Genomic DNA, 27,746 nt, shown 5'->3' on the forward strand with positions numbered 1-27,746 from the left:
ACAGTTTCCATAGCCATGGGTCTTTGTTTATGAAGGACAGTGACCCACACCAGCAGAGAAAAGAACAGAACCTTCTCATGAGGGTGTCCTGACAGGTCTTTGAAAAAAAACGACATCAGTATCTCAACAAGGTGTCTAACTAAACCCTGCCCTGCTGTTCTGAGGGAAACAACTCGCATCATCTGCAGCTTAAAACATGATTCTATGATGGATTTATTTCAACAAAGTGATAGTAACAGGGGAGATAAACTTGCTTTGTAACCTTGTGTGCACACACACAACCGGCTGCATGAACACAGTAGTTCTCATACCTGGCTGTGCACTTCATGTGTGATTGGAGGACTCCTCTCGAGGGTAACCCAGAGAGCTAATAGATTCGAAGCTGGCTCAGGACACTGATGACTGGTGGACAAAACACACTATAGTAATATCTCCACTCGGTTTTTTTCTGCCATTTTGGCTTCTGCGCATGTTCGTATCCGTCCCAGGCTTGTTTCATTTCTTTGTTTCACAGGCCTCCACGTCGACTTCTAAAATGGCAATTCTCTGTTGCCATGTACGTACATTGACAGGTATGTTCGTCACAGTGCAGTATGGCACATCCTGCAGATGAAGATGATGGCTGACTTGGTTTATCAGCTCGCCCCTGCTGCTGTGCACACCCTGTCCCCTACTTCAGTGTTAGAGCCCAACCGATTAATCGGCCAGCCGACGTTAGCAAATCCAGTGACTATCGGTATCGGGTAGTTTTATTGCAGATACGTATGTGCAGATACGTATGTGCAGATATTACTAGATTTATTCACAAGTCAAACACCATTTAATTTGAGTTTCATTGTATTACATTAACAGTTCTCTTTCACCAGCAGAGTGTGCTAAATGGATTACAACAAGCATCATCACTCTCCAGAGTGTCAAGCTGTGATACATGCATATATACTTTCCAGTTGATTGGCTATCTTGTCTTCATTATATATATTTTCCACGGCCCCAAAAGTCTCATATCAGCTACACATGTTCATGTGCATGCAGCGTCTTGCGATCATATAGCGGGCCAGCACAGCCGACGCTCCAAACAGACACAAAAGGCAGCCATCGTTTGCAGGTACATCTGGAGTTAACAACGAGTTTATCTCTGGCTTAAAGCTGCTCAGCAAACAGATTCACCAGTTGCTCAGTTGTTGTATTTCTAACAAAGGAGCTGCTTGATGTGTTTGTCGCTTCCAGAATCCTCTGATTTGTTTTTATTAAACCACACCAGTCTTACCTTTGTGTTGTTGTGTCTCTCCACTTTGTCTGTGTCCTTCTCTTTCTTCTTTTCACGTTCCTTCTGGGGGAAAAAAAGAAAAGATGGTTACAGGCCAAAATCTTAAACTGATAACTGCAATTATAATGCATATACACTCAAAGTGAATATATTCTAGAATTTCATATTTTGTGTCTTCTTCAATCCACAGTATAGTTGCAGTAGGTCTATTCTGCAACACAATAATAACTGTCATGTTTCCGCCCTGCAGCTCCGTAATGAGCATAAAAAACCGCTGAGTCGTGCAGAAAGGAGACATTTTTCTTCATTAAATCACCGTCTCACGGCCGTTATAATATTCAGTAGGTGGAGGCATGAGGCCTAATAGTGAAGATCTGCAGCACCTGAAAGCAGGTAGAGAACATTTAGATCCCATGTCGTAATGTGATTTTAATGCACTCACAATGCAGTTTTAATGTGCAGACATTATTATCATTCAGCGGGTTGACGTAGTATTTTCACGTTAATGGTTTTTCTCTTGCTTTGTTGTATGTTAATGAGTGAGTGCTGATGCCAGCCACCAACAGGCTTTAGCTAATGACTGTCAGGGTGCCAGAGAGAAAAGCTGTAGCTTAGCCTAAAATCAGACCATTATGGTAACAATAAGAGTCTGTGTCTCCTTCTGCCTCTACTCTCAGGGAAATAATTCTTCTAGCTCTTTCTGTGTTTATCGTTATTTATGTTAGGATGGTCATTTGTCTGGGGAACATAACCAACCACAGCTACTAAATAATCATCAATGCTAGCAGAATGTACGAATCAACATTCAGAGCATCACCCATTGTTGTGGAGACTCTTACTATTTGTACTGTTCAGTGAGCATGCATTAGAACGGACGTTTTTGGACTTATGCAATAATTACTCTGCGATGGAATTCATCTGCTAGTTCCAAAACTGATACATTTGGATATTGTGAAGTCAATCAATCAATCAAACTTTATTTATATAAGACCTTTCAGACAAATTCAATCACAGTTCAAAGTGCTTTACAAAGCGGAAAGGTGATCTACAAAAGGTTGTTTGTAAAAAGTCATTTAGAGACTAAATGAACACAAGAAAAGTTTAAAATTGTAGTTAATAACAAAAAAATTGAAATAAGGTTCTGGTTGAATTAATTTTAAAAAATATGTATCTAAAAATCATGATAAATATAATAAAGCAAGGGAAAATAAATAATCACGATGATAAGATATAAAGACAAAAACACATCAGCAGGTCTGACTTTATTATCTCTGAGACTCTGGCAGGCTCTAAGTCTCAGACTCTATTAGCTGGGAGCTAATGAGGGGAGCATTGGACAATTTACTGCATCAGCATCAGCAGGCTTTAATACTCCCATCTGATCCTCACTCATACAGACATCCAAAAACAACAACTGGGATGCCGCTCTGTGTATCTGTGTTGCTGTGTTTCTAACTTTTGTTATTTGATATGTTTACATCTGAATGGCCAGTACGTCTTTGGGTACAATCCGTACTAGGGATGGGAATTTACAGTAATCCCTGTACTCGATTACTCAAATTACCTAATGAACGAGTACTCGAGTACACGCAGATTATTATTATTATTTTTTAACCGTAAACAAAAAAAGGGTCCGTCGGACACGGACCTCCCGGACCAGAATTGTAGACTTTATGCCTGGAAAATGACATAAACATCCAATATTTAAACATAAATATAACCAACAACAGAAAACGATTTCAATTGCAACGACATCGCTGACAACGACGTGTGCTAACAGGGCTAGCAAATGATGTGATGCGAGACTGCCTGTTTTCTCCTTGTGCTTTAAGCGCATGTGGTTAAGCATCGAACTATTTCTATCTCTAAGTTTAACGCCACATATCTTGCACTGCACATTAACTTCATCGGTGACGTTGAAGTACTTCCAGACATCACTTTGACTGACTGACATGTTGCAGGTGTAGCAGACGGTTCTGTATTTGTTGTGCTTTTGCTTTCGGTGTAATAATATGTTCCTAGAGAGTTGCCGTAGCTGCCCTAAAACAGTTGTTTTTGCTGAAATCTGGCTCGGTGTGTACTAAAGGTGAAGCTGTGGCCGGAGAAGTCATACGTTTGTATCCTGTTAATTATTTTCCTCCCCAGTATATTCAGTTAGGCGAAAACAAAAAGCTGGGTCACACATGGAACGCTGTATGAGTTCAAGTTTTGTAGCCATGAGCAGCGCTTGCACAGGTGCGTGAGTAACGAACTGTTCCTCATAATGGGGTCAACGGCGAGTACTCGAGTACTCGTACCCATCCCTAATCCGTACCGTGCCCAAGCATGTTGAACCCCAAAGTCCAGTTGGATGGACCAGTGTGAGTGCTCTGTATTGTGCTCCAGCACGGTGCACTTCCTTGGCTTTGGCACGGTTGGAAGAGGTGTCTTTTGGCACGGTATGTTTGCTCTTGCAGGAGCAGAAGCACAGGAATACAACATGGATATGATGTACTGTATATCCTAATCAATGTGACCGTCAACAATCTTTTTAAACACTGGCAGCAAAAGGGTTCACGTTGGTCCAATGCAGAGGTCGAGTGTTTACTCGAAATAAGAGCAGACGCAAATATTCAGAGTCGGCTAAAACTCATAAGAACTCCTGGACTTTTAGAGTGGGGGATGGGGGTACCTATAGTGTCCTATTTTCACAGGCTTGGCCACCAACTAAACAGCTCTATTTTAAGGGCATGGGGGAGAGACAAGGCTGTAAAGGCTGTTTAAAGCTTTCTTGGGACTGATGTAAACCATCTCAAAATCTAACGTTTATGATTCAATTACTAACAGCTTTAGAATCTAATTAACAACATGAATCCTTTTAAGGCCTTATGAGAACGTTATTACCCAAACTAATACATATTACAAGTAAACCTTCAAATGAAGCTTCACCAAACATTGTGACCTTGTATTTGGGCTATGTAAACACAAACAATACCGCAACCAAACCAGAGAACCAATGGAAGTCCCTCACCTCCTGTTTGCTCCTGTCGGCCTGGGAGGACGGTGAGGAGGAGGGAGGAGCAGCCTCAGACAACTTCTGCTGGAAGAAATCCACACAGAGGGTCAGCCACGGGGACCAGGAAGAGAGAGGAGTTATAAAAAATGAAGACTGACAGTCAGAGCATGGAGAACAGAGTAAGAAGAAAAAGAATAGCAGGGGGAGGACGGAGCAGCAGCGAGCAGAGTTAATTAGAGGGAAAGGAGGAGGATTTTCAGCCCGGAGCAGAGTGCGCTGCGCTTCAGCGGATGCTGCAGGCCAAGGTTACTTTCAGCCTCACAGAGAGAGTGGTGTCAAGACAGGGTCCAACACAAAAACACACCTCAACACACGCACTTATGGAGTGTGGAGATGACCTCCATTAACCTGCCGTTGACCTGTGAGACAGACTATGAGCAGGCTTGTTTTGAACACTGAAAGCAGCAGCAGTGGCTGGTTGTTTTCCCCAGTCCCCCTTTTTTTAGTATTTCTCTGCTCATAAAAGTGTAGAGGAGCAAACAGTGAAGAAAAAGAGTCAGACAGCTGCTGGGGAAGCTGTGGCTCAGTCTGTCGTCTCTCATACGGGAAAGTCAGGGGTTCGATCCCCAGCTCCTGTCAGCGGCATATGAATGTGTATGAATGGGATTAGTTACTTCTGATGGTCACTATACACAGCAGCCTCTACCATCAGTGTGTGAATGGGTAGGCGCTACACAAGCTCTCAAGTCCATCTACTAAAACATGGGTCTGAAATAAGATATTTAAAAGGTACAGGTGTCGTTTTTTTCCATCACTGTGCCTGCTCTGCTGTCTGTGGTGTGGCTTAGCTACAGTGCACCCACAGAGACAAAATAGCATGTGATCATTGGGATTTAGATGTTGGGCCTTAACTGCATTGGGATAAACGCATTAACGCAGACAGTAAAATAATTATTTTTGGCAATATAGTCTGGAGGATTTGCAGAGAGAAGAGATGCACCGAACGCAATTTTCTTCAGCCGATAACGACTGTTTCCCTTATCCGACCTGCCGATTTTGAGTTTGTAAAAATTTCAAGTTTCTTTTGTGTTCTGATATAAAGCAGACAAGCTTCATAATTACTCCACTGACAGACATTATTTCAGCGTTGGATGGATACGGATGGATCACAGAGAAACAAGAGTGAAAATGGTGAAAGAGAAAGCAGCGATGATTCCCTCTGCATTTGCATGCATGTCACATTAACTGAGCTTTCATGTTCTGAAGACTCAGGAGACTTCAAATCAATACAGCTCCTGTATTTCAGACGGTGAAACGCCTGGCTTCTGCTTTGTACAGCTTTTGGTGCACACATGAAATAAGTCCATTACAATACATGAACACACATTTCATGAAGAAACCAACATCATTTTTTCATCTGTCTTCAAGATCAGAAACATCCAATCTGACGGAGATCTTACGAGCTGCTTCACTACACAATGTCTTCAATCTCTTCTGTCTGTAATGAGACAAAGCAGTTATCATATTTTACAACACAGTTGTGATTCTACCTTCTTGCCCTTGTTTTCATCTTTTATTCTTTCCCATCTGGCTGTTAGCTTCTTTTCTACACGCACCAAAGCGTCAGCTCCCGTCCGTCCAGATTTGAACCTCTTCACTTATTACCTCCCCAAACATCAGTGAATGGATCGATTATTCAAGAAAACAGGGAAATAAATAGTGCTTGAAAAAGTAAACATCAGTGTTTGGTGGTTGATTAGGAGGATGAAAAGTGAGAGGAAAACTGGTAAACATGTCCAGAGTATTTTTCAAGCAGCAACCTCCAGTCTTGAAAAGTGAAGCCAATGCGGAAGTGTAAAATCCTGCAGATCATCAATATGTCTGATTAGTTATCGTGCTCATGGGCACACATTGCACTAGAGGCTTAAGCGGCTCCATTTTGATTTTGAAAACGATACGTGTTATCCATAATTGGGTGTTTATATGCTGACATGATTGACAGGTGGGCACGATGTAATGGTTCGTCAAGAGGTTTAAAACCCGCCTCAGCTCCAGATCTCAGCCTGTCGTTAAGTTGACTAAAAGTTAGACTGAGACACGATTTCCAGCATGGTGGCTGCTGCCGATGAGCCTCTGGAGCCCCCTGCAGGAACAGATGGATGACGTCACTCAGGCTTCATCCATTCATATTTACAGTCTATGGTATTTTTATGTGTATAATATATATATATATATATATATATATATATATATATATATATATAAATAAAAGAAACACTATCAAACTAAATTATGCAAACCAGCCAGTTATCTAAATGAGGGGTATGATGATGTGTGTTATTGTCATCTTTAAAAACTACATTTGAGAATTTTAATAAAATAGTTTGTTTTAAAAACTTTATCTGTTACATGTGGCTTGAATTTCTGTTTTCTCATCACTTGAACAGCTACTAAGCTGATTCTTCATGAAAACACAAGTTTTTTATTTTTGGGCTTTATTAATGCCTTTCTTTGTTTTAGAGATCAATGGATCGAGTCAGAAAGAGGGGAAAGAGAGAGAGTGGGGAATGACATGAGGGAAAGGAGCCACAGGTCAGATCAGGATCTGGGTCGACCACTCAGAGGACTATAGCCTCATGGGGCACGCACGCTAACAACTAGGTTACCGGCACCCCCCATGAAAACATGAACTCATTTACATGTTACACTTACCCAGTGTTTGTAGCTTTATAAAAGCCCACTGCACACACAAATAAGGCAGAGGGAATGCTAATCTCTGATATGAGAGTCTCATTTTGGATCGCTGATAAAGAACACCAAGCTAACTCTCAAATTAGAGTGTAAAAACCAGCCAGAGAAAAATGGATTTACAGAAAGTGGTGACATCATTGAAGATCAGCACACCCTCCTCCTCCTCCTCCTCCTCCTCCTCTGCTCTCTAAAACAACCTCAGGGCTGAAACTAACACTGACGCTGTCTTTCTCAGGACGGAACAGAGGAGTTTTTTTCTCACTTTTTCATCTTCTTTCTCACCACTCCTCCCTCCTCAGCTGTTAAGGCATCAAACGACTGCTTGCTCCTGTTGCCTGTGGTGGTGAGAGGAGTTCAGTAGATATGTGAATTCAGAGCTTTTTCTAACCCTCTACCTATTCAGTTGATGTCTTTAGGTTTTTGTTTTTTTTCTCTCTCTCTCTAAACTTCCCACTTTGATGCTGCCGGAGATGTCGACACAGCACTAAACAGGCACAGATGGGCTGATGATAGCTAAAGAGAAACAAGGCTGGGGGGGGGGAATGAGGGGTTTTTGGGGTGGCAGAGAAATAAAGAAAGGAATAGATAAGAAGAGAAGCATGAGCAGGGTGAAAGAGGATGAACGGAGGTTGAACAGACATTAGGACTTGGAGAATAAAAGTATCTGACTTTCTGCTCTGGTGACTGCTGATAGTGAGACAGAGATGGTTAACATCTTAGCTGAATCTTGTCCTCTGGGTGGACCTTCAACAGCTTCTTCTTATACTCTCACAGACGACACACACTGAGGTAGACAGGAATAGTTACACAGAGAATCATAAAGGAAGAAGAAGAATAGCAGCTCAGGGACAGCTCGAGATGTTAAAACTGTAATTTAACTGTGTCGTGTTTAAAAGAACACAGGGACAAATTTAATTTAACGACCTTGCACTCTTCAGGGACATTTTTGCAGTAAAAATCCCAATCTGTAAGCCGTACCACATGCATCCATTTATCGAGGAACCTTGTAGATTTGAATACATTTGATAACAACATTGTTGGATACTGTGAACCAGGGCTTTCCACAAGCGTTGACTGTCAGCCAAACAGACGACTACTAACTTAATCACAGTTGCTCCGCCCATTAATTTTAGAAGCACCTGCCTCCGCTATAAAAATGATTTGGAACAGGGCGCCGGTGGCCTAGTGGTTAGTTTGCAAACTCTCTCCCTCCCATCTCTTAAAAGTTACAACCTTCAGGATGCAAAAGTCAAATCGCTGATGGTCCATGTGCCCCATAACGTAATCTACCTCACTCGCATTAAGAGACAGTGAAATCTGTGTTTTCCTGTTGAAGATAAATCAAAAGTGACATTACAAACTCTCCCTGGAGCTCCTCTGCAGTCCACTGTGACGTCAGAGAATATGATATGTCAAAGGAAGGCAGAAGTTAAATACGCTGCCAGAGCACACAGAACATTTGGCGAGCAATGTGGACGCAGCAGACAGGACATCCCCATGACTAACACAGGCTGAGAAGGATGAAACAAAGTCCTCCTCCAGGCTGACTGGGCTGCTCGCATGTGACATTTTTAGGCCAATCACTGGGTCATCACAGGGGAACGGCAAGATGTGCTCTGATGTCTCGCTGATTCCACTAACATTGAAGTAATGCATGGTCCATATACTGGCACACACACATTCACCTACTAGTTTACTCATGGCAGAGCAATGAGCTCATGCTGCAGTGGATATATACTGCTGTACTCCACTGCCAACTAGATTCTGCGAGAGGTCCTCTCCACAAAAAAACACTTCTCACAGGAAACTCTCTCGCACGCACGCACGCACGCACGCACGCACGCACGCACGCACGCACGCACGCACAGAGAAAATCCAGCCCTTCAATTCACATGCATCAGGACTTGCTGTCAGTGTGCATAAATACGCTGTACAGCTTTTTTGATCTTAGGGACTCTTGGGTATCTGTATAGCCGCAGAACTGTTGAAGAAATCAGATTTCTATGGGGCGCTCGTTTAGCTCAGTTGGTCGAGCATGGCGCCACATATAGAGCCACTATAATGTCCACTAACAGGTTTTTTTTTTTTTTGGCTGGTGGCGCCCATTTTCTATACACCAATGCAGTGCAGCCTCCTCAGCACAAACCACCTTCAGTGTATGCTTTTTTTTCTGTCGCTGCACTCACAGCTCTCTGGGCTTCTTATACTTTGTTAACAACAATGACGAAGAGAAACTAATCTGTCTTTTCAATGGTACAATTTCTAGGTCTCAAGCTGCTGCTAAAGCCACGACAAGATTCATTTACATTGTTTATACATTTTCTTTTGTTAAAGTTCTTTGAATAAAAGCAAATACAAAACATACGGAGCAATTTGAAACACACCGGACGGTCACTACCCGAGGGAAGCAGAAGTGCCGTGAAACAACTTTCATAACCTAGCAACAGCAAGCGAACGTGAGAAGTGCTCTAAAATGTAGGTTGTGAGGGCTGCCTGGAAAAAAAATCTGTTAGTGAACTCGGGATCACTAAGAGGCAGAGTCCTCGATGGGCCCATCTCAGGCTCATTCTGGGACCATTTGGTGCCAGTTATCCCCACATTTATAGTCTCTCTAAGCTGGCCTGTTCAAGGAGGGCAAAAAGAAAAGAAAGAAATATTTGGACTTTCATGAGTAGAGTGATGTTTTTTTTTACTTTTCAAACCAGCACAATCCAAAATGGATTGATAAAAAAAATATTATTGTGCAGAAGCTTTACAGTTTGTTTTCCTGCCCAGCACCAACATAAGATGTACAATCATCTTAAAACATGTGGAACAAAGTACAAATATTTCATTATTAGCATCACTCAGCATTTTTTATTGGTCAATCAGAATATTATTTTTTTGTTTGGACCACAAATGCAGCATTCATTTACTCCAGTTGCATCATACTGCAGCCATCACATAACCATTTGAAAACTGACCATGTGCGCCTTTCAGCGAACAACCAAATATAGAAGACACTGCCAAAGGAGTACAGTACAATGATGTAACTACAGCGAGGAGGCCTGCAGAGACACAAAGAGTTTCTTTACTAGAAGTGTTCAACAAACAAAGCAAATCCCCCACTCTCATTCCAGCACAAACACACATACACACACACACACACACACACACACATTCATACATACATACATAAAAAATAACTATAGCCCAGGGTTACTGCAGCCCGCCCTCTTGTCTTCTTTCTCCATCTGCATGAAACTGCTTAAAGTGATAATGAGTTGTTTTTAATAATTAATTTGCATATAAAAGCAGAGCCGTCTGTGTGGGCGGCAGAAACAGATCCTAGATCACAGTCTGGCTGCTGGCAACGCTTCAGAGGAAGACGGAGAGAAAACAGAGGGAGAGGCGGGAGGAGAAGAGAAAAGACAAGTTGAGGGAGAGGATGAAGAAGAGGACAAGGGAAACAAAAACAGAGACAATGAGAGGAAGACAACAGAAAAGATGAGCAGCAGAGAGCAACTGCTGTGAACGAGACACTTTGCATGAATTTACATTATGTGATGATGATGTTTAAGAGTGATTGAATCCCCCAGAAACGTCTCTTTAAACACTTGTGCTAAACTTTATTCCTTTCAGTTTGCAGGTTTTCTGGCTTGAGTTGAGCCGGTGGCTGTAAAGACAGAAGTTATTGGCAGTTAGAAGCGCTTCTATATTCAATGGTTTGTATTTGACAGTATTAGGACCAAGTGCTCATTTAAGGGCGGATGTTTTGTTAAACTTTTATATCTACGTATATCAACCAATAATTAACCAACAACTGCCTTCACACACTAGTCACATTACTGCTCACTTCCACCTTTGTTTCCTACAGATTGACAGTGTAGCTGTGGTGGAGACAGAGGTTCAGACCTTTGGCCAACAAGTTCTAACAAGTTCATTTTTTAATCTAAGTGGTCACGAAACTTGAAGCATTTAGCTTTGCACAACTGTTTGAGTAATAATTGCCATGGCAGAGCCGGCAGAGTAGAGGGACAGACCGCAAATCCTGCAGCATAAATAGACGGCCAGTATGGAGGATGTGTTTGTCAGGTGATTGTGGATAACGACGCGTGTCATGTGAGAAATCAGTGCAGCTCAAGCTCCCTCCCTCCCTGCACTAGCTTGCAGGTGTCTCTTCATTTCCAAATACTATTTCAAGAATCCACAGTGGTATTTTCATGGGCAACTGATTTCCTACTCAGTTGGACTAACAGGCCGGTCAAACTTAAACGGTCCATCCATTATCTATTAACCTTCCACTTATGACGATTGGTCGCGGTGGCAGCAGGCTATGCAAGTTGCCCCGCACTTCCCTCGCCCCCCCAGCAATGTTTTCCAGCTCCTCCTGGGGCATCCCAGGCCAGAAAGTGATGCCTAAAATGACCAGGATCTTAAAAATGAAGATGAAGGGACTTGAAGCAGCAAGAAAGAAGTCAGCTAAGTATTTCCTAATTAAACTGACAGCCATAAAAACTCTGGTAAAGTTGCACGCTAGGCACAAAAAAAAACATAAACAGAAAGACACAGTTTAGCTTAGTTAGCATATGTCTTGACGAGCACCGACCCTGCCTTGAATAACTCGCAGTGTGGAAGCATCCCACGCACTGAAACCCTCACGAACACACCTCACACAGATTTTCTCTCTCTGGAAACAAGCAGATGTGCACCCACACCACGTACTGTACAAACACACCGACACAATCACATCGTTTCTCTTCTATTAACCACACAAACACATACACAGACATCTCTCCTTCCTGATAAAGACCTGTGTTAGAAGATAGCCCTGACGTTTGAAAGGTTATTCCCTCGCTCTTTCTCTCTTTGTATCAGATGTTGTTCGCTGTGATACGCGGTTTGAAAAGGGATTTCACCGACTTTTCACGCATTTGAGGTGAGAAAGCATCACCAGTGGGATGGATTAAAGAGCAAAGAAGGTCAGCAACTATAAAAATACAAACTTTACACGCTTGATGAGTGGGGAAAAATGTTACTGGAAGCCAAGCATGAGGCCTTGGCACAGAAAAGTGATGGAACTCTTTCAAATATGTTGTGTGAGTAAAAGATGCCAAACATGAGAGGCAGCACATCAAATTTTAACACAGCAGCAGCCAAAACCAGGCACACACTCTTCGATGCATTTTAACTTTTGGTTTCTTGCCAAACAGACAAGAGATGGGAATTCAATTCATTCATATTTGATCATTAAGATGCAGTTTCCTAAAAGAAAAGCTTGTGTTTGCAGATGTTGCTGTTGTTTTTTGTCGTTAAGAAAAACACTTTGAACAACAACAGAACTCAGCTGAAGGGACAGAAAAGCTGTCATTTTGCGTTGAAGTTGGTCTGTGTGTTTAGCAGACACTGGCGTCATCTAACAGCCTTACATCAAACTCATGCAACAAGCAGCAACTGATGCACAAGTTCCTGAAATGGCCTCAATCCATGGCAGCTCTGTACACAGTTGTAACATGAACTGACAAACCAAAGCTCAACATGGAAAACACAAGAAGTGATGTTTTTACTCACTGGAGCTGTGGCCATGGCCTCCTTGTCGTAGTACTTTTTCCTCTCGTACTTGTCACGGATGAAGACTTCCACTGCTCTGAGGGTTGGAGTTAAGGACTGAAAAACTGCACAAAAATATCCACACTGACATTATGGAGCCACACAAAGTGGACAGCACAGTTACTGAAATGAAGGACATTCTGCAGATCTCAGGAAAAGTGGAAGAAAACATTATAGCTTATTTTTATTCATACTAGCAACGGAGTGATGTCTCATTACATTTAAAGAGACACACACACCAAAACGGAGTGTTCAGAGAGAGCTGGTTTCTACAGGGTCACAAACCTCCTCTGGTGCTTGATTCATGTTATATTTTGACCAAAGCACAGCACAGATGTTTCATTTAGACCACAGGGGGACTGTTTGAAAAGGTGGAGAAGGGGGATGTCCTCCTAATTCTTGGACAAAGCTATAAACAAAGTTAGAGAGAAATAGTCTGAAAATGTTAGACCTAAGTTAAAATATTTTTAGTGTTTAGAGCCCAATGTTTGATGAGTCAGCATTTCCAATAATCCATGGGCATGGATTGGCTTCTAAACCAGCCCCTTCGGAAACCAATGGGTGACGTCACTGAGCCTTTATTCTTGTGTATTTACAGTCAACCGCTAGGCCATCTGCGTCCCACCTGTTTTGTTTTCAACTCATTTTTGAGTTTTATAGATGACAGATTTTAATTACAAAAAAATATTCAAAATAAAAATTCAATCAAATCACTATCAATTATCTGACTGAACAAGGTTAAACATGTGCATGTGAAGAGATTGGGCATCTAAACTGACTGACCATAAGTCACATCGATTACAGATCATGAATGAAACTTATCTGTAACAATGATTTGTGACCAATGAAGGAGACACTGATCCTGCACATAGAGACATTGGGTACATCAGGTTATTTTAAAGGCAGAGAGAAATAACAGCATGTTATTAATCCCCTGTTGACAACTTGTTCAAGAAACTTTATGCTACATCCACAACAGCTATTAAGCTGAACTGAAAGCGGATTTCAATCAAATCCCTGAAGCCTTTTGTCTTTGAATGCATCATCCTAATTACAGATACCTATATATGTATACAATGTCTGCAATACAAATCTAAATGCCACAAAGTGCCATTAGCATCTGTGAAAAATACATTTATATTACGTATGTTCCTGAAAACATTCCTGAGTTTCTCTGAGTATAAATCAGGTTTCATAAATGTTGCTCTCAAATGGTGATATTGATCTGGTGCTCTGATGAATGACACAATATGTAGACGATGCTATTGTCAAAACACCATAATGGACACACACCAACTAAAACTCACTAACACTCCCAAACCCACACCACCATTACACCCAGCCACAACAGATCCCGATTCACTTATCTTCCCCTTTCAGCAGCGACGCTTTTGTCAGTTTGAGTTGTAGATCTCTAGGGACTGAAAAATGATGACCACACGCACACGCAGAGATAGGCTGGAAGAAGCGGGCTGCTGGAGCTGCATGTCAAACACACCACTTATTTAATGCTGTTGACTAGCAACAGTTGTGGCTGCTATGCCACGATATGCAGCACAGCTCGACAAAGATGAAGACGGATGATACGACAAAGAAGGAACAACAAAACGCACCACATGGAGCAAGAGTGGCTGATATATGAACAAAGGGCTGACCTTTGACATGATGTCCAGCTCTGTTCAGATAGATACCTTACAGCTGAACTGGTTTCTGCTGATTGACAAAGAATTCCAATTACAAACAAAAAGACAAAAAGGGATCCTACACATTTTGAAAAGTCTGCTATTCTAGTACTGACTTTCTACTTGTTTTCTAAAGACATTTGTGATTTGTGATCATTTTAAAACGATGACCACAAACAGATACAATTTTCTTGACGTCTCCTGCAGGTTTTATCTTGGGCTTAATGCAAACATAAGGCTTAAAAAAGAACATTTTAAATTAAAGTTTTGCATCAATTGTTTGACTGGTTCTGTTTTAACTTCATTTCGTATCTCATATGAATCCAACCAATCACAGTAATGCAGCTGCAACCTACATGGACAGGTCGGTTAAAGCTGTACACGAGCTTATCTAAAGTGAGGTGTTCTGGGCTATTAGCATACCTGTTGAGCAAAATGTGATAGACCACAAAAGTGTCCATCATAAATAGGACAAAGGATAAACAGGACTTCTCTTCTCAGGACACCACCAACCGAAAAGGTGAAAGGTCTGAAAGCAACACCTTATTTACCTTAAAGCCACAAACATGCTTTACATTGTTCCTATTCCTCCTGCAAACAGCTGATTAAAACAAGTGTTGAACACTATTTTTGTATTTCTTTAACTGCTTCCCAAATGATCAATATTTCAACAATATCAGATATACCAATTTTGTCCACAGAGGGAGCAAAAATCAAATTAAAGACAATCATAACAGCTTCAAAACAGAAGATTCAACGTGTATTCATGCATGAAAAGACCTAATGTACTGTAAGTCAATAAGAATGGCATGAATCACACAACTCCTGTATCAGGTGGGTTCATGGGTATCTGTGTAGCTAGGAGCAGACTAGCAGTCACTGTAGCTATGCCATAGCTTTTTCACAGCTGACTTTAACAGCTAGCTACAGCATCTACTGAAATACCACAGATACATATCTGTAGTTTGATGCCAGGGAAGAGAGTCTTCTTTGTATATCTAGCAAAGGCATCTCTACTGTCTGCAGACCTCCTCACCACAACACCACCACTTCCTGTGAAACCCACTTATAAGAAAGACTGAATAGAAGTTCCCCCACAGCGTAAGATCTGAACACACGTGTGATTTGGCTACTCTGAAACAAATCTGGTATAGCTTTTTATATATATATATATTTAGGAAGACATCTCACATCCTGAGGCCAGCTCTTTGTCTACATTTGTCTTCTGCTTGACTGAAAAAGCCCCCAGCCTCAATAACGATTGATACAGTTGGTTGGCTTTCAGGGCAGCTTGGCCCCACGGTTCAACCCTCAGCCATCAGACGCTGACTGATGAGCTCTTCTACCAGATATGGCTTTCCCTTCTTAGGTTGAATAAATCCTCCTCGGAGCTTCTAATTTGTGCAGTTGGTGACCGCACCGAAACCATGGCTCCCAAGTTTGTGAAGTCATGCAAACCCCTCCTCCACGGCAGAGTGGCGGTTCCCCCGGAGCATTGCTGCTCCTTCCTACCAAAAAGAAACTGGTTTAGGTGCTTGGGGCATTGTATTAGGATGCCTCCTGGGTACTCTCCTTTGAATGATTTATGGGAATGTCCAAACTGGAGAAGACCCTGGGTGGATCCAGCACTCATCTGGCCTGGGAAAGCCTCAGGATTCCCCTGGAAGAGCTGGAAAACGATACTGGGAGGCATGGTCTGAAATGCATTGCTCAGCATGCTGCCACTGTGACAGAACCACGGCCAAACAAGACAATGGAGCGAAAGATAGATACTACTCAGGAATGTGTTTTTTAACCCCGTCTACAACTTCAAATACAACTCTGAGAGTACCACACTGAAACAAAAACATCATAAATACACACACACTAATGTGTCTAAAACAAGATGGCAAATATGTCCTTGAAATCACACTCCATTCTGTCATTTAAATACATAAGCAGAGTAAATAGCGGGGGGGCAAAGTGGTGTGTGTCCATAAACACAGAACAACACATGGAAAAAAAAAACCTAACGCACATTCAGGCGCTCGCTCCTCTAATCCCGGGTCTGTTATCTACTGTTTTCAGCCAGCGGCGCTGCTGTCAGAACGACTAATGGACTTCAAAAGAGTGAAGTATGATGACCACCCGCACAAATGGGCCTGCCAGATACAAGATAGGGTATTAGAGCAGCATTTCAAACAGGGAGAGTATTTATTTCAGTCTGCTGGTGGAAACAGGAACATATGCTGCTGTGTTTACCACACAGCTGTCTCGTCGTGTACGCTGGAAAAGGGCAAACTAAGAAGTGCTGTAACATCGCTGTATACACAGACACTGCTGGAGGTGTCCTGGGGAGTGCTGCTGACGAGGAGAGCCTGTCAATTCTTTTTTAATGTGGGAAATGATTGGTATTGTGCATAGACAGAGTGGAGGTTGATGATGCAGATTTTAACCCAGTTGTTCAGTTCTTTTAAAGGCCAACCTGCATTTTGTTATTTGACTAAATTACCAATATTCTCCTATTTTTAAAAAGTGACTTGTTGCAAAGTTTAAGTCAGATATCTAATTAGTGAAGATGTCAGTTACATGCAGCATTAAATTCTCAATTCATGTAATCATAAAGTTGAGTGTTCTGCAGCCTTGTGTTCAATTCCTACATGTAATAGGCTCCTCCGCTGCATTTCTATGGCTGTATACTCCTTTTTTAATATATCATTATTATCCTGTCAGCCATTTTTTCCAATTTAATTCAACCTTTATTTATACTCGAAAGATCATCATTTACAATGACATCGAGTCATTAGAGAAATAATTAGAAAATAGACATTAAATCAAAAAGAAAAACGGGACAGATAAATACAAGACTGTATAAAATCAGTATAAAAAAGTCTAAAATGTACTAAGACAATTAAGCGAGTACAAAACTGCAATAAATAAACACACTTATGTAAAACAGTAAAGAGAGGTTGGGAGGCTTAAAATCAGGTTTCTAAAATGCCCAAAAGGTAAGAGTTCATTTCCCTCAAAAAGATGCTGTATGTTGTTCAAAGAGTCCGGTGCAGAATAAGAAAAAGCTGATTTTCCCAGTTCCGATCTGACTCGAGGAACATTCAACAGTAAACGTCTTGAGGAACGTGTCTGGTAATGCCCAGTCGAGAGATGGATCAGTTCTGTCAGGTATGAGGGTACGTTTTTCTGTGAGAGCTTTATAAATAAAAAGATGCTAATGCATATCACGTCTTTCTGTTAGAGATGACCATCCAACCTTGCTGTACAAGATACAATGATGTGTATCATAGGGGTCACCTGTAATAAATCTTAACACAGAGTGGTAGACAGAGTCGAGACGTTTAAGCATTGTGGCAGGTGCATGCCTATAGATGACATCACCATAGTCCAAGACTGACATAAAAGTGTGGCCAAACAGCAGGTTTTTTTTGTTTCATGCTGCTGCTCAAGAGCGACTGGATCAAAAAGTCTCACATTCTTCCTTTAAAAAGTGGGAGCAGTAGCTTTAAATAACAGCATCACGATGATGAAGATTAATGTATCAACAACCACATTTAACTGGATTCGCAGCCACATTCACTCCATTAAGAAAGACAGATTGTTTTGTTTTCTATACACTTTTATAAATGACATGCTGGCTTATTTGCACGGTTGATAATTGGTTGGAATAACTTGTTCTCTGATAGGGAAATGTTAGTTTTACACAAATGTAAAATATGTCCGTACTTTCATATCTAGAGTAAATAAGGATATGGTATTAATCCTAAATGAAAAAAGACAATCGAGAGGGCTTTTTTCTATCATCCATGTAGCTTTTTACCGTCATTTATCTATTTACATGTAACATACCAATGGGGACGTGAGCAATGTTTATGAAAACTTAAAGGGACATTGGGAGCTTTTAAATGTGCATGTAAACATAAGTAGACATATATGGGGAAGAAGGGACCTTTTATGTAAATCAACACTGGCATGTATGGAAACAAAGGGCTTCATCCAAACGTATCCTGACAGGTAGTTCTAATGTGCATGCAGTGTGAGAAGCACTTTATATGCCAGCAGTGAAGAACAGGGAGTTTTTACACCAATGTGTAGTGACGTGCTGTGACACACAGAGCTTCTACGTAAAGAAATCTTGGCTTTGAAAGACTGGCGTGGACAGTAAATAGACAGTGTGAGGCCAACACACAGAGAGCATGTTTAAGAAGGATACTGGTCCGTCTGTGGCCGTTTGACGCCTTCTGGTAGGTGGGCTTCATACAGCTGACGGGCCCTGCCGTTTCCCATATCCACCATACTCTGCAAGAAAGAAGGGAGAGAAACAAGAATGTGGTGTTAAATAGTCCATCTTGTATTTTTAATCCATGGTCCAATTTTTTTTCTTCATATTTTGGGGTCTAAATTGTAGACTGTATAAAACATGGATGTAGTCTCAGTGACATCACCCATTGGTTTCTGAAGTGCAGTTTTGAAGCGCAACAATAGTGGTCGCCACAACCTGAATAAGGCGACCTTAAGCCTACTCGCAAACAGCTACTAAGCGCTCCCCTGTGAGTGATGCCCGCACCTAATTATGCACATGTAAGCACAACTCTTGTCCATATAATAAAATATTATAAACAGATGTGTTATAAAAATTCACCACCCATACAGTGTGTACCAATAAAGACAAGGAAGTGCAATTCAGACCAAATTCATCTTTTGTTCCAGGCTGTAAACCTGTTATTTCCTTTGTCAAAATGGGCATTTTAAGAGGTGCTGATGGCCCTTAGGTACGACTCCATGTACGAAGGTTACAGTCGTCAAAGCCCGCAGCTCGGGTTCTAGTCTGACCTGTGGCTCCTTTCCTGCATCATTCCCCACTCTCTCCCCAAGTTCCCTACTCTATCGCTGTCCTGTCTAAATAAAGGAAAAAGCTCAAAAATCCTTGTTTTATTGGGCATTTCTATATGGGGTGTTAATGGAACTTCTGTGGCTTTTGGAGCCAGCCTTAAGCAGACACTCAAGGAACTGCATTTTCTTTTTTTTCCAACTCCACATTTGCTTCATACTTTCAACATCCAAGGTTGCCACTTGCTCACTTTTTTTAATATAAATTGAGTAGATTGCATCAGCTGGCAGCTGTAGAGTGGACCATTACGGCTGGAATGTGATCATAGCAGACAGTCAGCCCACTTAAAGTTCTTGTTATTGCCTCTGACAGGACAAGGCTGTTATTGTAAGTGTCTGACAACATAAAAGAAGAAAGAATCTCTACAAGGATAGACCGAGCTCTTTGTTGTGGTCTACCACAACCTCTGTCTGGTGTTTGTTTGCGTGTAAGTGTGTTGTACAAACATTGTGGTGGAGCTCAGGTTAACCAGAAAGTGAAAGAATGACTAAAAGAATCTTCAAGTCTAAGCATCTGGGGACCAACAAATCAAATAATCTGTAGACCAGCAACTCGTTTTAGCAACATAAAGTTACAGTTCCTGTCAATAGTGTGTTGTAGCTTTAAGGTGAGCAATATAACTGCTGCTTATGGTTACAAAAAAAGACTTTAATCTTAAGGGATCTTCTCTGCTATGTTTTCAGACACTTAAAATAATTCAGTTGCAGAAACGAGCCCTCTTAAGCCAGGCTCACACTGCAGGATAATTGGGCCGATTTAAGGTCCGATTCCTCCTTCCCGATAATCGTTCCCGACTCAAGGCTGCTCGGAACCAATTAGATCCAATCTTGGAAGTTCCCGATCTGCCTGGGGAAGCCCTGATTTATTTCAAACATTTTTGATATTTAGCATTTAAAATCTTGACGATTACATCATGAAAGGCTCTGGCAGAAGTCGTGTGTGAGTAATATCACGAGAAAGACGAAGGAGGACAGTAATAAGTGTAGTAGTGGCGACCGGCGGCAAGATGCAACACGTACAGGTGGGAAGGACAACTGTAATGCATCTGAGAGTTACAATCTGACCTCTGCTCCAGTTCCCACTGAAGAATATACAACCCGTGTTTTTTCCTCTCTGCACAAAGCATTATAATCGCAGATTTAAGATTATTCTATTGTTTACTTGTGGTCACGTGAGGTGGTGCATTCCATCGTCGGGCACTATAATCCCGTATTCTGTGATGTGCCACGATTTTCATATTTTATAGTGTTAGCATGTTTTAGATTATGGAGAATAAAATCTGTTAGGATTGTGTGTGATGCTACTCAAATTCAAAATCAGGAAGGTTAAAAACTCCTGCAGTCTGAGCCAGACTTTAGTGGACGTTCTTTGATTTGGAACATTTGTCCTGGACATTAGGTTGCAGCCGTTACACCTTTCTCAGCGACTGCCAGTTAAAACAGTCAACTGTCCACATCTATTAGACGTTTAGAGGCGAAAACATTTAAAAGTAGGGCCAAGGTTTTAAAAAAAATACAATACAAGAAAGGCATTTGATGAAACGCCTGAGAACATGTCAGACACGCACAGTGAGTTCTTTCAAACATCACATTTGTATTCATCTCAAATTGCTGGCTGACTCCTTCACATACACACACACACACACACACACACACACACACACACACACACACACACACACACACACACACACACACACACACACACACACACACACACACACACACACACACACACACACACACACACACACACACACACACACACACACACACACACACACACACACACACACACACACACACACACACACACACACACACACACACACACACACACACACAGAGAGAGTGATAGACACACTGGCCGTATGTGTCTGGGCTAAATTAAGAGGAGGGTGATAAATGGGGTGATGATAGCAGGAGTGGGGGAGATGGAGTCGGAATAATCAGCCATCCAGAATTAATTAGTCATTGAAAACAGTGATTAACATTCAGAGTGAGAGCCTTTCTACTCACACTCAGCTGATGGCTCTGCACTGCCTCAAAGAGACACACACACACACACACTGAACAATTGGATGCATTAAAGACTCAATGATTAAATAAATTACTAGCATGCTCAGGTGAGTTTCCCACACATACACACATACACACATACACACACACACACACACACACAAATACAGTTCTACTGATTTATTGTGTGTAATTGAATCAATGTGACATGCTAGTTACCCACAAAACACATCCATACACAGAAGAATTACACTTCTCTGGATTCCAGACACGGATTCCAGAGACATTCAACACGTGTGTGTGTGTGTGTGTGTGTGTGTGTGTGTGTGTGTGTGTGTGTGTGTGTGCATGCATCCCTACAATCTACTGTCCATTGTCCATGGGAGAGTACACAGCAGTACAGCAAGTACTGAATGATGCTTTTTTTGACCCCTCATCTTTTCTTCGCAGTAACTTTATATTCCATAAGTACGATGAACACTTGAGTCGAACCGGCCCCCCACCCCCATGTGTAAGAAGACCTGCTCTTGTTGTTGCTTTTTTAAAGAGACACTGTGTTGATGCACCACATTTATTAGCTTGATGTTGTCTAAGTTGGACATGGTTTTTCAAACTAATATATGGCTGTAAGTCTAATGCATAATCAAGTTTAACTTTGAAAAGTGAAAAACTATTGTCCTGTTCCCAGTGTTCACTAGTCTAACTTTAACGTCCTGCTCTCGTCTACCATCTATTAAACAGAGACACTCTGCTGTCTACAGCCTGAATCCACGGGAATGTAGGAAAGGTAAAGTAATGTAAAAACAATACTAAAGCATTTATTATCGTACTTCCCTGCTGGTGTAAGCATTTGTGAAGGTGTGTGTTTGGCCCTCTGTGTGTGTGTATACCTGTATCTGCTCAGGAGTCCACTGGTCCAGATTGACAGATTTGACTCTGGAGATGTGGACCCCCAGGTTGCGGTGGATGCCCGCACAGCGGATGCACATGAACACTCCGAGGTTCCATGACGCCCACCGAGGACCTGAAAGATTCAAGAGAGAGTCGCATTGTCAGTTTCCTGGAGATTCCCACCCCCATCCCCATCCAACAGTAATGCAAAAATAGGAAAAGAGTTCCATCCATAGTTTGGACCAACAGTTGGACTGACAAGGGGGCTTCTGCAGAGTGCAGCATCATGCAGGGACAGTACAGTCGACACACTCAGAGTACAACAAGAGCTCAGGAAGCTTATATAAAGAGATAAAAGCAGAACAGCACAAACATTTCAAAACACACACACACCAAATTCTAGGTTATTCCCTAACATTTTGAAGTAGTTCAACATTGCTTGAAGGGTAATCTCCTTAACCCCTTCAATGAGAGTTAATGGATTCTACAAAGCTTTCCTATCATTTATAGAAACTTTTTTATCACAGTTTTTCTTCTATCAGTTATGAGTCTATTTGAAGTGTTTAAAAAAAAAAAAAAATTGTTTAAAAAATGGTCCCATCTTATGTCGGATAACTTCGTATTTTAAGGTCTGTTCAAATGTGGTTTGTAATTTCTAAGGCTGAAGAATCATAAAATGTGTGAGCGCTTAGTGTATGCCTCTCATATTACATTTCCTCGTGATCAAAAGCTAAAATCCAATGCAACTGCTGGGAAAAAACAACTTTATATGAAAGGGCACATTGAAGCATTAGTAGACTCATTTTCAAAAAACCGTCTTGAGCTCAAGCAGAACCTTTTATTAATCTGTACAGTTACCTTACAAAGTGTCAATTCAAAGCAGACAGTGATAAAATGATTCATTGCTTATGGTTTGTTTGAAGGTTGAACTTCAGAGTAGCACTTGTTTTGAACCAAAGTGATGAAACAAACATGAATAGAAATGTTCGTCTTTTGTGGATGGATGGAGGTCACTGCAAAATAATAACCAACAGAGGGTTACATAAAGGGCCTTGCAGAGGACATCAGGGAACCAGAAGACAAGAAGAACCCCGAGCCAGACACACAAAAGACTTTGATTCCTGTTGACACACAATTGTGCAATGTCTGTTGAGAGGGTGGAAGAGAGGGAGAACTATCCCACAAGCAGTTGCCTTCATAGGGGTCAGTCTAAAGCAGGGATACTTGAATTTCTTGAATTTTAGAAAATGACATCAACCTTCTGTTGAGTTGAATTGACTTGTTCATGTGTGGTGTGGTGTGGTGTGGTGTGTGTGTGTTTAAAGATTGTGAATTCTCTTTAAAATGTTGAAGTTCAGGTAAAGGGGCCGCCAATGGAAATCTTTGTCCAAATGCTTCATGCATCATTAAAGAAAGTCACTTGTTTTTCCAACCCTCCGTGGGGGAAACAGGAGACAGCACTGACATGACAGTGGAATCATTTTAATGGGAGAGTGGCTGCAGTCCCTCAGCTCCATCGTTTGGCTCGGTCCGCCTTCCAGAGCATGAAGCTCACTATCTGTCATGTTGACGATTGAAAGCGACTTTGAACACAGCTAGTGCAAAGGATCAACTCTTATGGATCCGGGCTACATAATTGTGGTGCAGCAGGGATGGTTGGATGGCACGGAGTCTACTGGGCCTGCCGGTCTTGGGTAAGAGCATCGATGTGTTAATGCAGTGGCACTAATGCGCTAGACGGCCCAGAGGAGCATTAAGGCAGGGATGACTGAGTGTTAAGCCTAAATCAAGCAGCTCAGCCATTGTAAGCTGGACTCTATCTGTATGGATTGGACTTCACTTTGGCTGCTCTTAGATAACCTCTTTCAGCACATTCTGCAAAACAAATACAAATACTTTTCTTAGCCGAGCTCTCATCTTCAGTGAGATAGCACTGCTATGAATGCAGAGGCTGGAGATCAATTTTTGATTTTACGCAGATCATCCTGATAAAAATGACTTTCTCCTCAATAGTAAGTTATCATAATGGAATCTCTTTGCCTACCAGCTTTGGATTTTTTTTTATGTCGGTGGCAGAATCAATGGAGGTGTCCAGCGAGGTCTGACAGTATTTCCAAAAGTGAATTGCTCACACAAATTAAACTCCAAATATAAAGTGTGCTATTGTAGAAAGACATCTGCTTCTGATCTGTGGCAGGCCAATCACATTCACTCTGTAGTCTGTACCCAGCATGCACTGGTGCTATTTGATGCTTCAACTGGTGAGTGCCAGTTTCAGGAGATGACAACCAAAAATCTCTGAGACGACAACCAACAATCTCTGAGTTACTTAGTACGATCTCATTATTCCCCTCTTTAGGCAGCAAAGAGATGTCATAGATTTAATGTAAAAAAAAAATGTTTTATATTTAATAAATTCCTTAAATATTTCAGATTCTCAGACAGGAACCTCCTTATTTGTTCCCGCCTTCCGTCTATTTGGCTTGACTGATTAGACCTCTATGAATGCACGCATCATCATATGTGACAGGAAAAGAAGGTGGAGCAGAGAGGGAGAGAACAAGAAAGAGAAAAGGCCTTGTCACAGCGAAATGATTCAAAATAAGTGACAAGTTCACCAGTAAGGGTAAATATAAATAACCAGGTTAGTCTACACATACCCAGCATGGCTAGCTAAGCAGCCAGACTAATAACAGTGTGACAAAACAGTCCTTAGGCAACACAGTGAGCACGTCTCTCTGTGGAGGAATTAAATCATATTAATGAGTGCAACAGAGCGACCATATAACATTGAAGGCAGCGTGTTTCAACCAGTCAAAACTTGGTAATTACTTACTGGTTTCTCTGAAACAGCTGTGGAGAGACTATAGCTGGAGTAAAAGAACATTTGTTTTGAGTCCAAACTGCTTTACAGTGGGGGTTTTTTGGTACAGATTGGTATTTTGAGACAGGTGAATAAAAGTTTGTGTTACACTGTTGTACCATCGGTTTAACTAAATGTGAAATGTAGAACTAAGAAAAAGGAGGTAGTTATATGCACATCATGCATGTGCAGGGCAGTGCTAAATCAGCAGACTTAAGAAGAAGATAGGCCCGCACACTTGCTAAAATGCCACAAAACGTTTGAATTGATCACACCAGAGGTCTTCTGCAGCATTTGCATTTGAGCAAGTGTGCAGGCCTATCTTCTTCCTGAATGTAGAACTAAGGACATAGTCAGCCAACACAGTTAGTGGTTCATGTCCATGGGATGGACGCAAACTCCCGGCATGAATTAGTATCCCAGTCCGCCTGGCCTGGCCCGCCACAAGAAGGTCATCAGGAGTGGGAATTAACACCTGCAGACTTGTCTAAAAGCTTGAAGATAATCTTTACCTAAAGCAGTTGGATCTTCAACTTTCTGATAGGCAAACGTCAGGTGCTGCAGGTTGGAAACTACACCATCAACACAGGGACCCAACAAAGGGTGACCCGAGCCCCTCACTGTTCATGTAAAACTTTAGTGGCATGATAAAAGCAACTTTTTAAAATAGTTGTAAATGTATGTGGAGGATGAATTCAGCTGTGATTTATGAGTGCTGACCGGCTGCTTGGATAAGCAGTAACGTCGGTTCTGAAACATTAAGCGTCTGTTCATCTGTGCCTCATGTTGATAATTCAGTTTCAATAACAGTTTTATGATGCTATTCATCTTTACACTCGCTCTGCACCGAAGCTTGGATAAAAATAGACGGCTGAATTGAGTTCTCTCAGTAGACATGAGCTCTGCAGTCTCTGCACACACAGAATACAAACACACCAATGGTAATTTGCAGACTGCTGACCTGATTAGACACAAATGAGATCTACTCATAGACACCCACATGCACATCTTCAAACACATCTTCAAGCACTTTCCAGTAGGTAATTTGAACACGTCCTGCAGAGTGCTTTAAACATAGGCACACTCTTGAGCCTGACTGCCTGCACAGAGGATACACCCATGCAACATACTAGCCAGTTCAAACTGGATTTTACTGACAAAGACATCAGTATCATGAAGGTCCACCATACAGCCTCAGATCCAACATACAGTACTATAAATGTCATACAACTCCTATCTTATATCACAGGAGGTCTGCTACGAATTACAGATCTATAAACGATGGCTGCTACTGGCATACTGTTGAATACAAGCGGTAACCTCAGGTGTTGAAAAATGAAGCCAATGCCAAGTGCAAAATCCTGCAGTTCATCGAGGGTCCGCTTGAGGCTCGCTCCAGGAACACCAGAAGTCACATACACACCACATCCATTTATCATTCACTCACAGTGTCCAGTGATTCTCACTCAGCATGTGTACATCTTACTCATTGGATGAAGGCCTGAATATAATGTCCATGCTTCACACCATTTTAAGTAGCCTTCACATTAGTTTGTGCCTATTTATGAGTGCAAAAAGTGGATTTAGATTTTTTTTTTTTGTTCAGGAGAGCGGAGGATCATGTTTTAAACATATTGTGTTAAACATTAATAACAACAGAAAAACATCATATTGTGAATAATATGCATTATGCACTCCATATTTTTGTTTATTTGTTGCATTTTAGATAGCAGGCCTTGGTAACGATCTGCATTGCTCTTTAGGTGATACCAGAGAGAGAACGTGATGTGTCAAAATGTTCTCCGTACAGGATTGTTTATCCCTTGGCTTGTGTTTATGCTCCTTTGCAGTTATGACTGACTGTTAAAGTGACTGTTAGGCTGCAGTAATCAATGTGACTTTCCTTCTCTGTGTTTGACAACAGCAAAGAGAGGGCCCACAACAATGACATCAATCACAGGACATCGGGGTGAGTTTTTTTTTTTTTAGACTTTAAAGGGAACGAACCTGTACTTCATTTCGACTGAATCACAAGTTCAAGAATCAAATTCTTATCCGGAGGGGAAATGAAGGCATCAGAACCTCTGTCATTAAACCAAGAGGCACACCTATTTTTAGACCTTTATGACTCACTCCACCAAAAATATACTCACAGATACATGTTTCTACCTACATGGATAAAAACAGAAACACACCTAACTGAGAGATATCCCAGCCTGCAGACCCTCAGACAGACACACACCCTGGAGGCTCCCTGAGTGACAGCAGAAAGGGGACAGCGGCCAGTGGAGCATGAAATTAAAGCCCCAATTGTCAAGCTGAGGACGGATATGTGTGGTGTGGTGTGTGTGTGTGTGTGTGTGTGTGTGTGTGTGTGTGTGTGTGTGTGTGTGTGTGTGTGTGTGTGTGTGTGTGTGTGTGTGTGTGTGTGTGTGTAAACTGAGGACAGCAGCCACACATTTCAGGTGAGGCCCTTCCATAGAGATCAACCTGTGACCCTGTTTAATCCCTCTGTAGATGCTGTGTTTAAACAAGAATATCTGAGTCTACTGATGTGACTCCTGAGAGATTATTCAATCAATATTTGTGAGCGAGGACAAAAGTGAGAAAGCGGAGTTTCTTTCTTCAGGGACACAGTTTCAGCTCGTCTGCTGAAAGAAGCAGACTTTAACTGTGTCTGGTCTGACTTACAATAAAACCTGCACGACTAATAATACTGCAGTCTTTATCTGTTCTGAGCTTCAACATCCAGACATGTATACTGACTTCTGTCACAGCCACCATTTGAATCATCATTAGTCTTTGCTC

General features: G+C 41.6%; 1 protein-coding gene across 8 annotated transcripts in view; it reads right to left on the reverse strand.

Moving 5' to 3' along the window:
* LOC109997504 (stromal membrane-associated protein 1) overlaps positions 1-27,746 on the reverse strand; it is a 101,012-nt gene that overhangs the window by 64,475 nt on the left and 8,791 nt on the right. For 2 of the 8 annotated variants that reach the window (XM_065959201.1, XM_065959198.1), the window contains exons 2-6: positions 22,075-22,208; positions 18,489-18,574; positions 12,564-12,639; positions 4,278-4,346; positions 1,268-1,330 (exon numbers count right to left, since the gene is read on the reverse strand). In XM_065959201.1, coding sequence (XP_065815273.1) covers positions 1,268-1,330; positions 4,278-4,346; positions 12,564-12,639; positions 18,489-18,574; positions 22,075-22,208 — 428 coding nt within the window. The remainder of the gene's footprint in view (positions 1-1,267; positions 1,331-4,277; positions 4,347-12,563; positions 12,640-18,488; positions 18,575-22,074; positions 22,209-27,746) is intronic. The other 6 variants (XM_065959202.1, XM_065959200.1, XM_065959199.1 and 3 more) reach the window with 6 other exon arrangements.

Source organism: Labrus bergylta, chromosome 10, assembly GCF_963930695.1.
Source record: "Labrus bergylta chromosome 10, fLabBer1.1, whole genome shotgun sequence".
Taxonomy (NCBI): domain Eukaryota; kingdom Metazoa; phylum Chordata; class Actinopteri; order Labriformes; family Labridae; genus Labrus; species Labrus bergylta.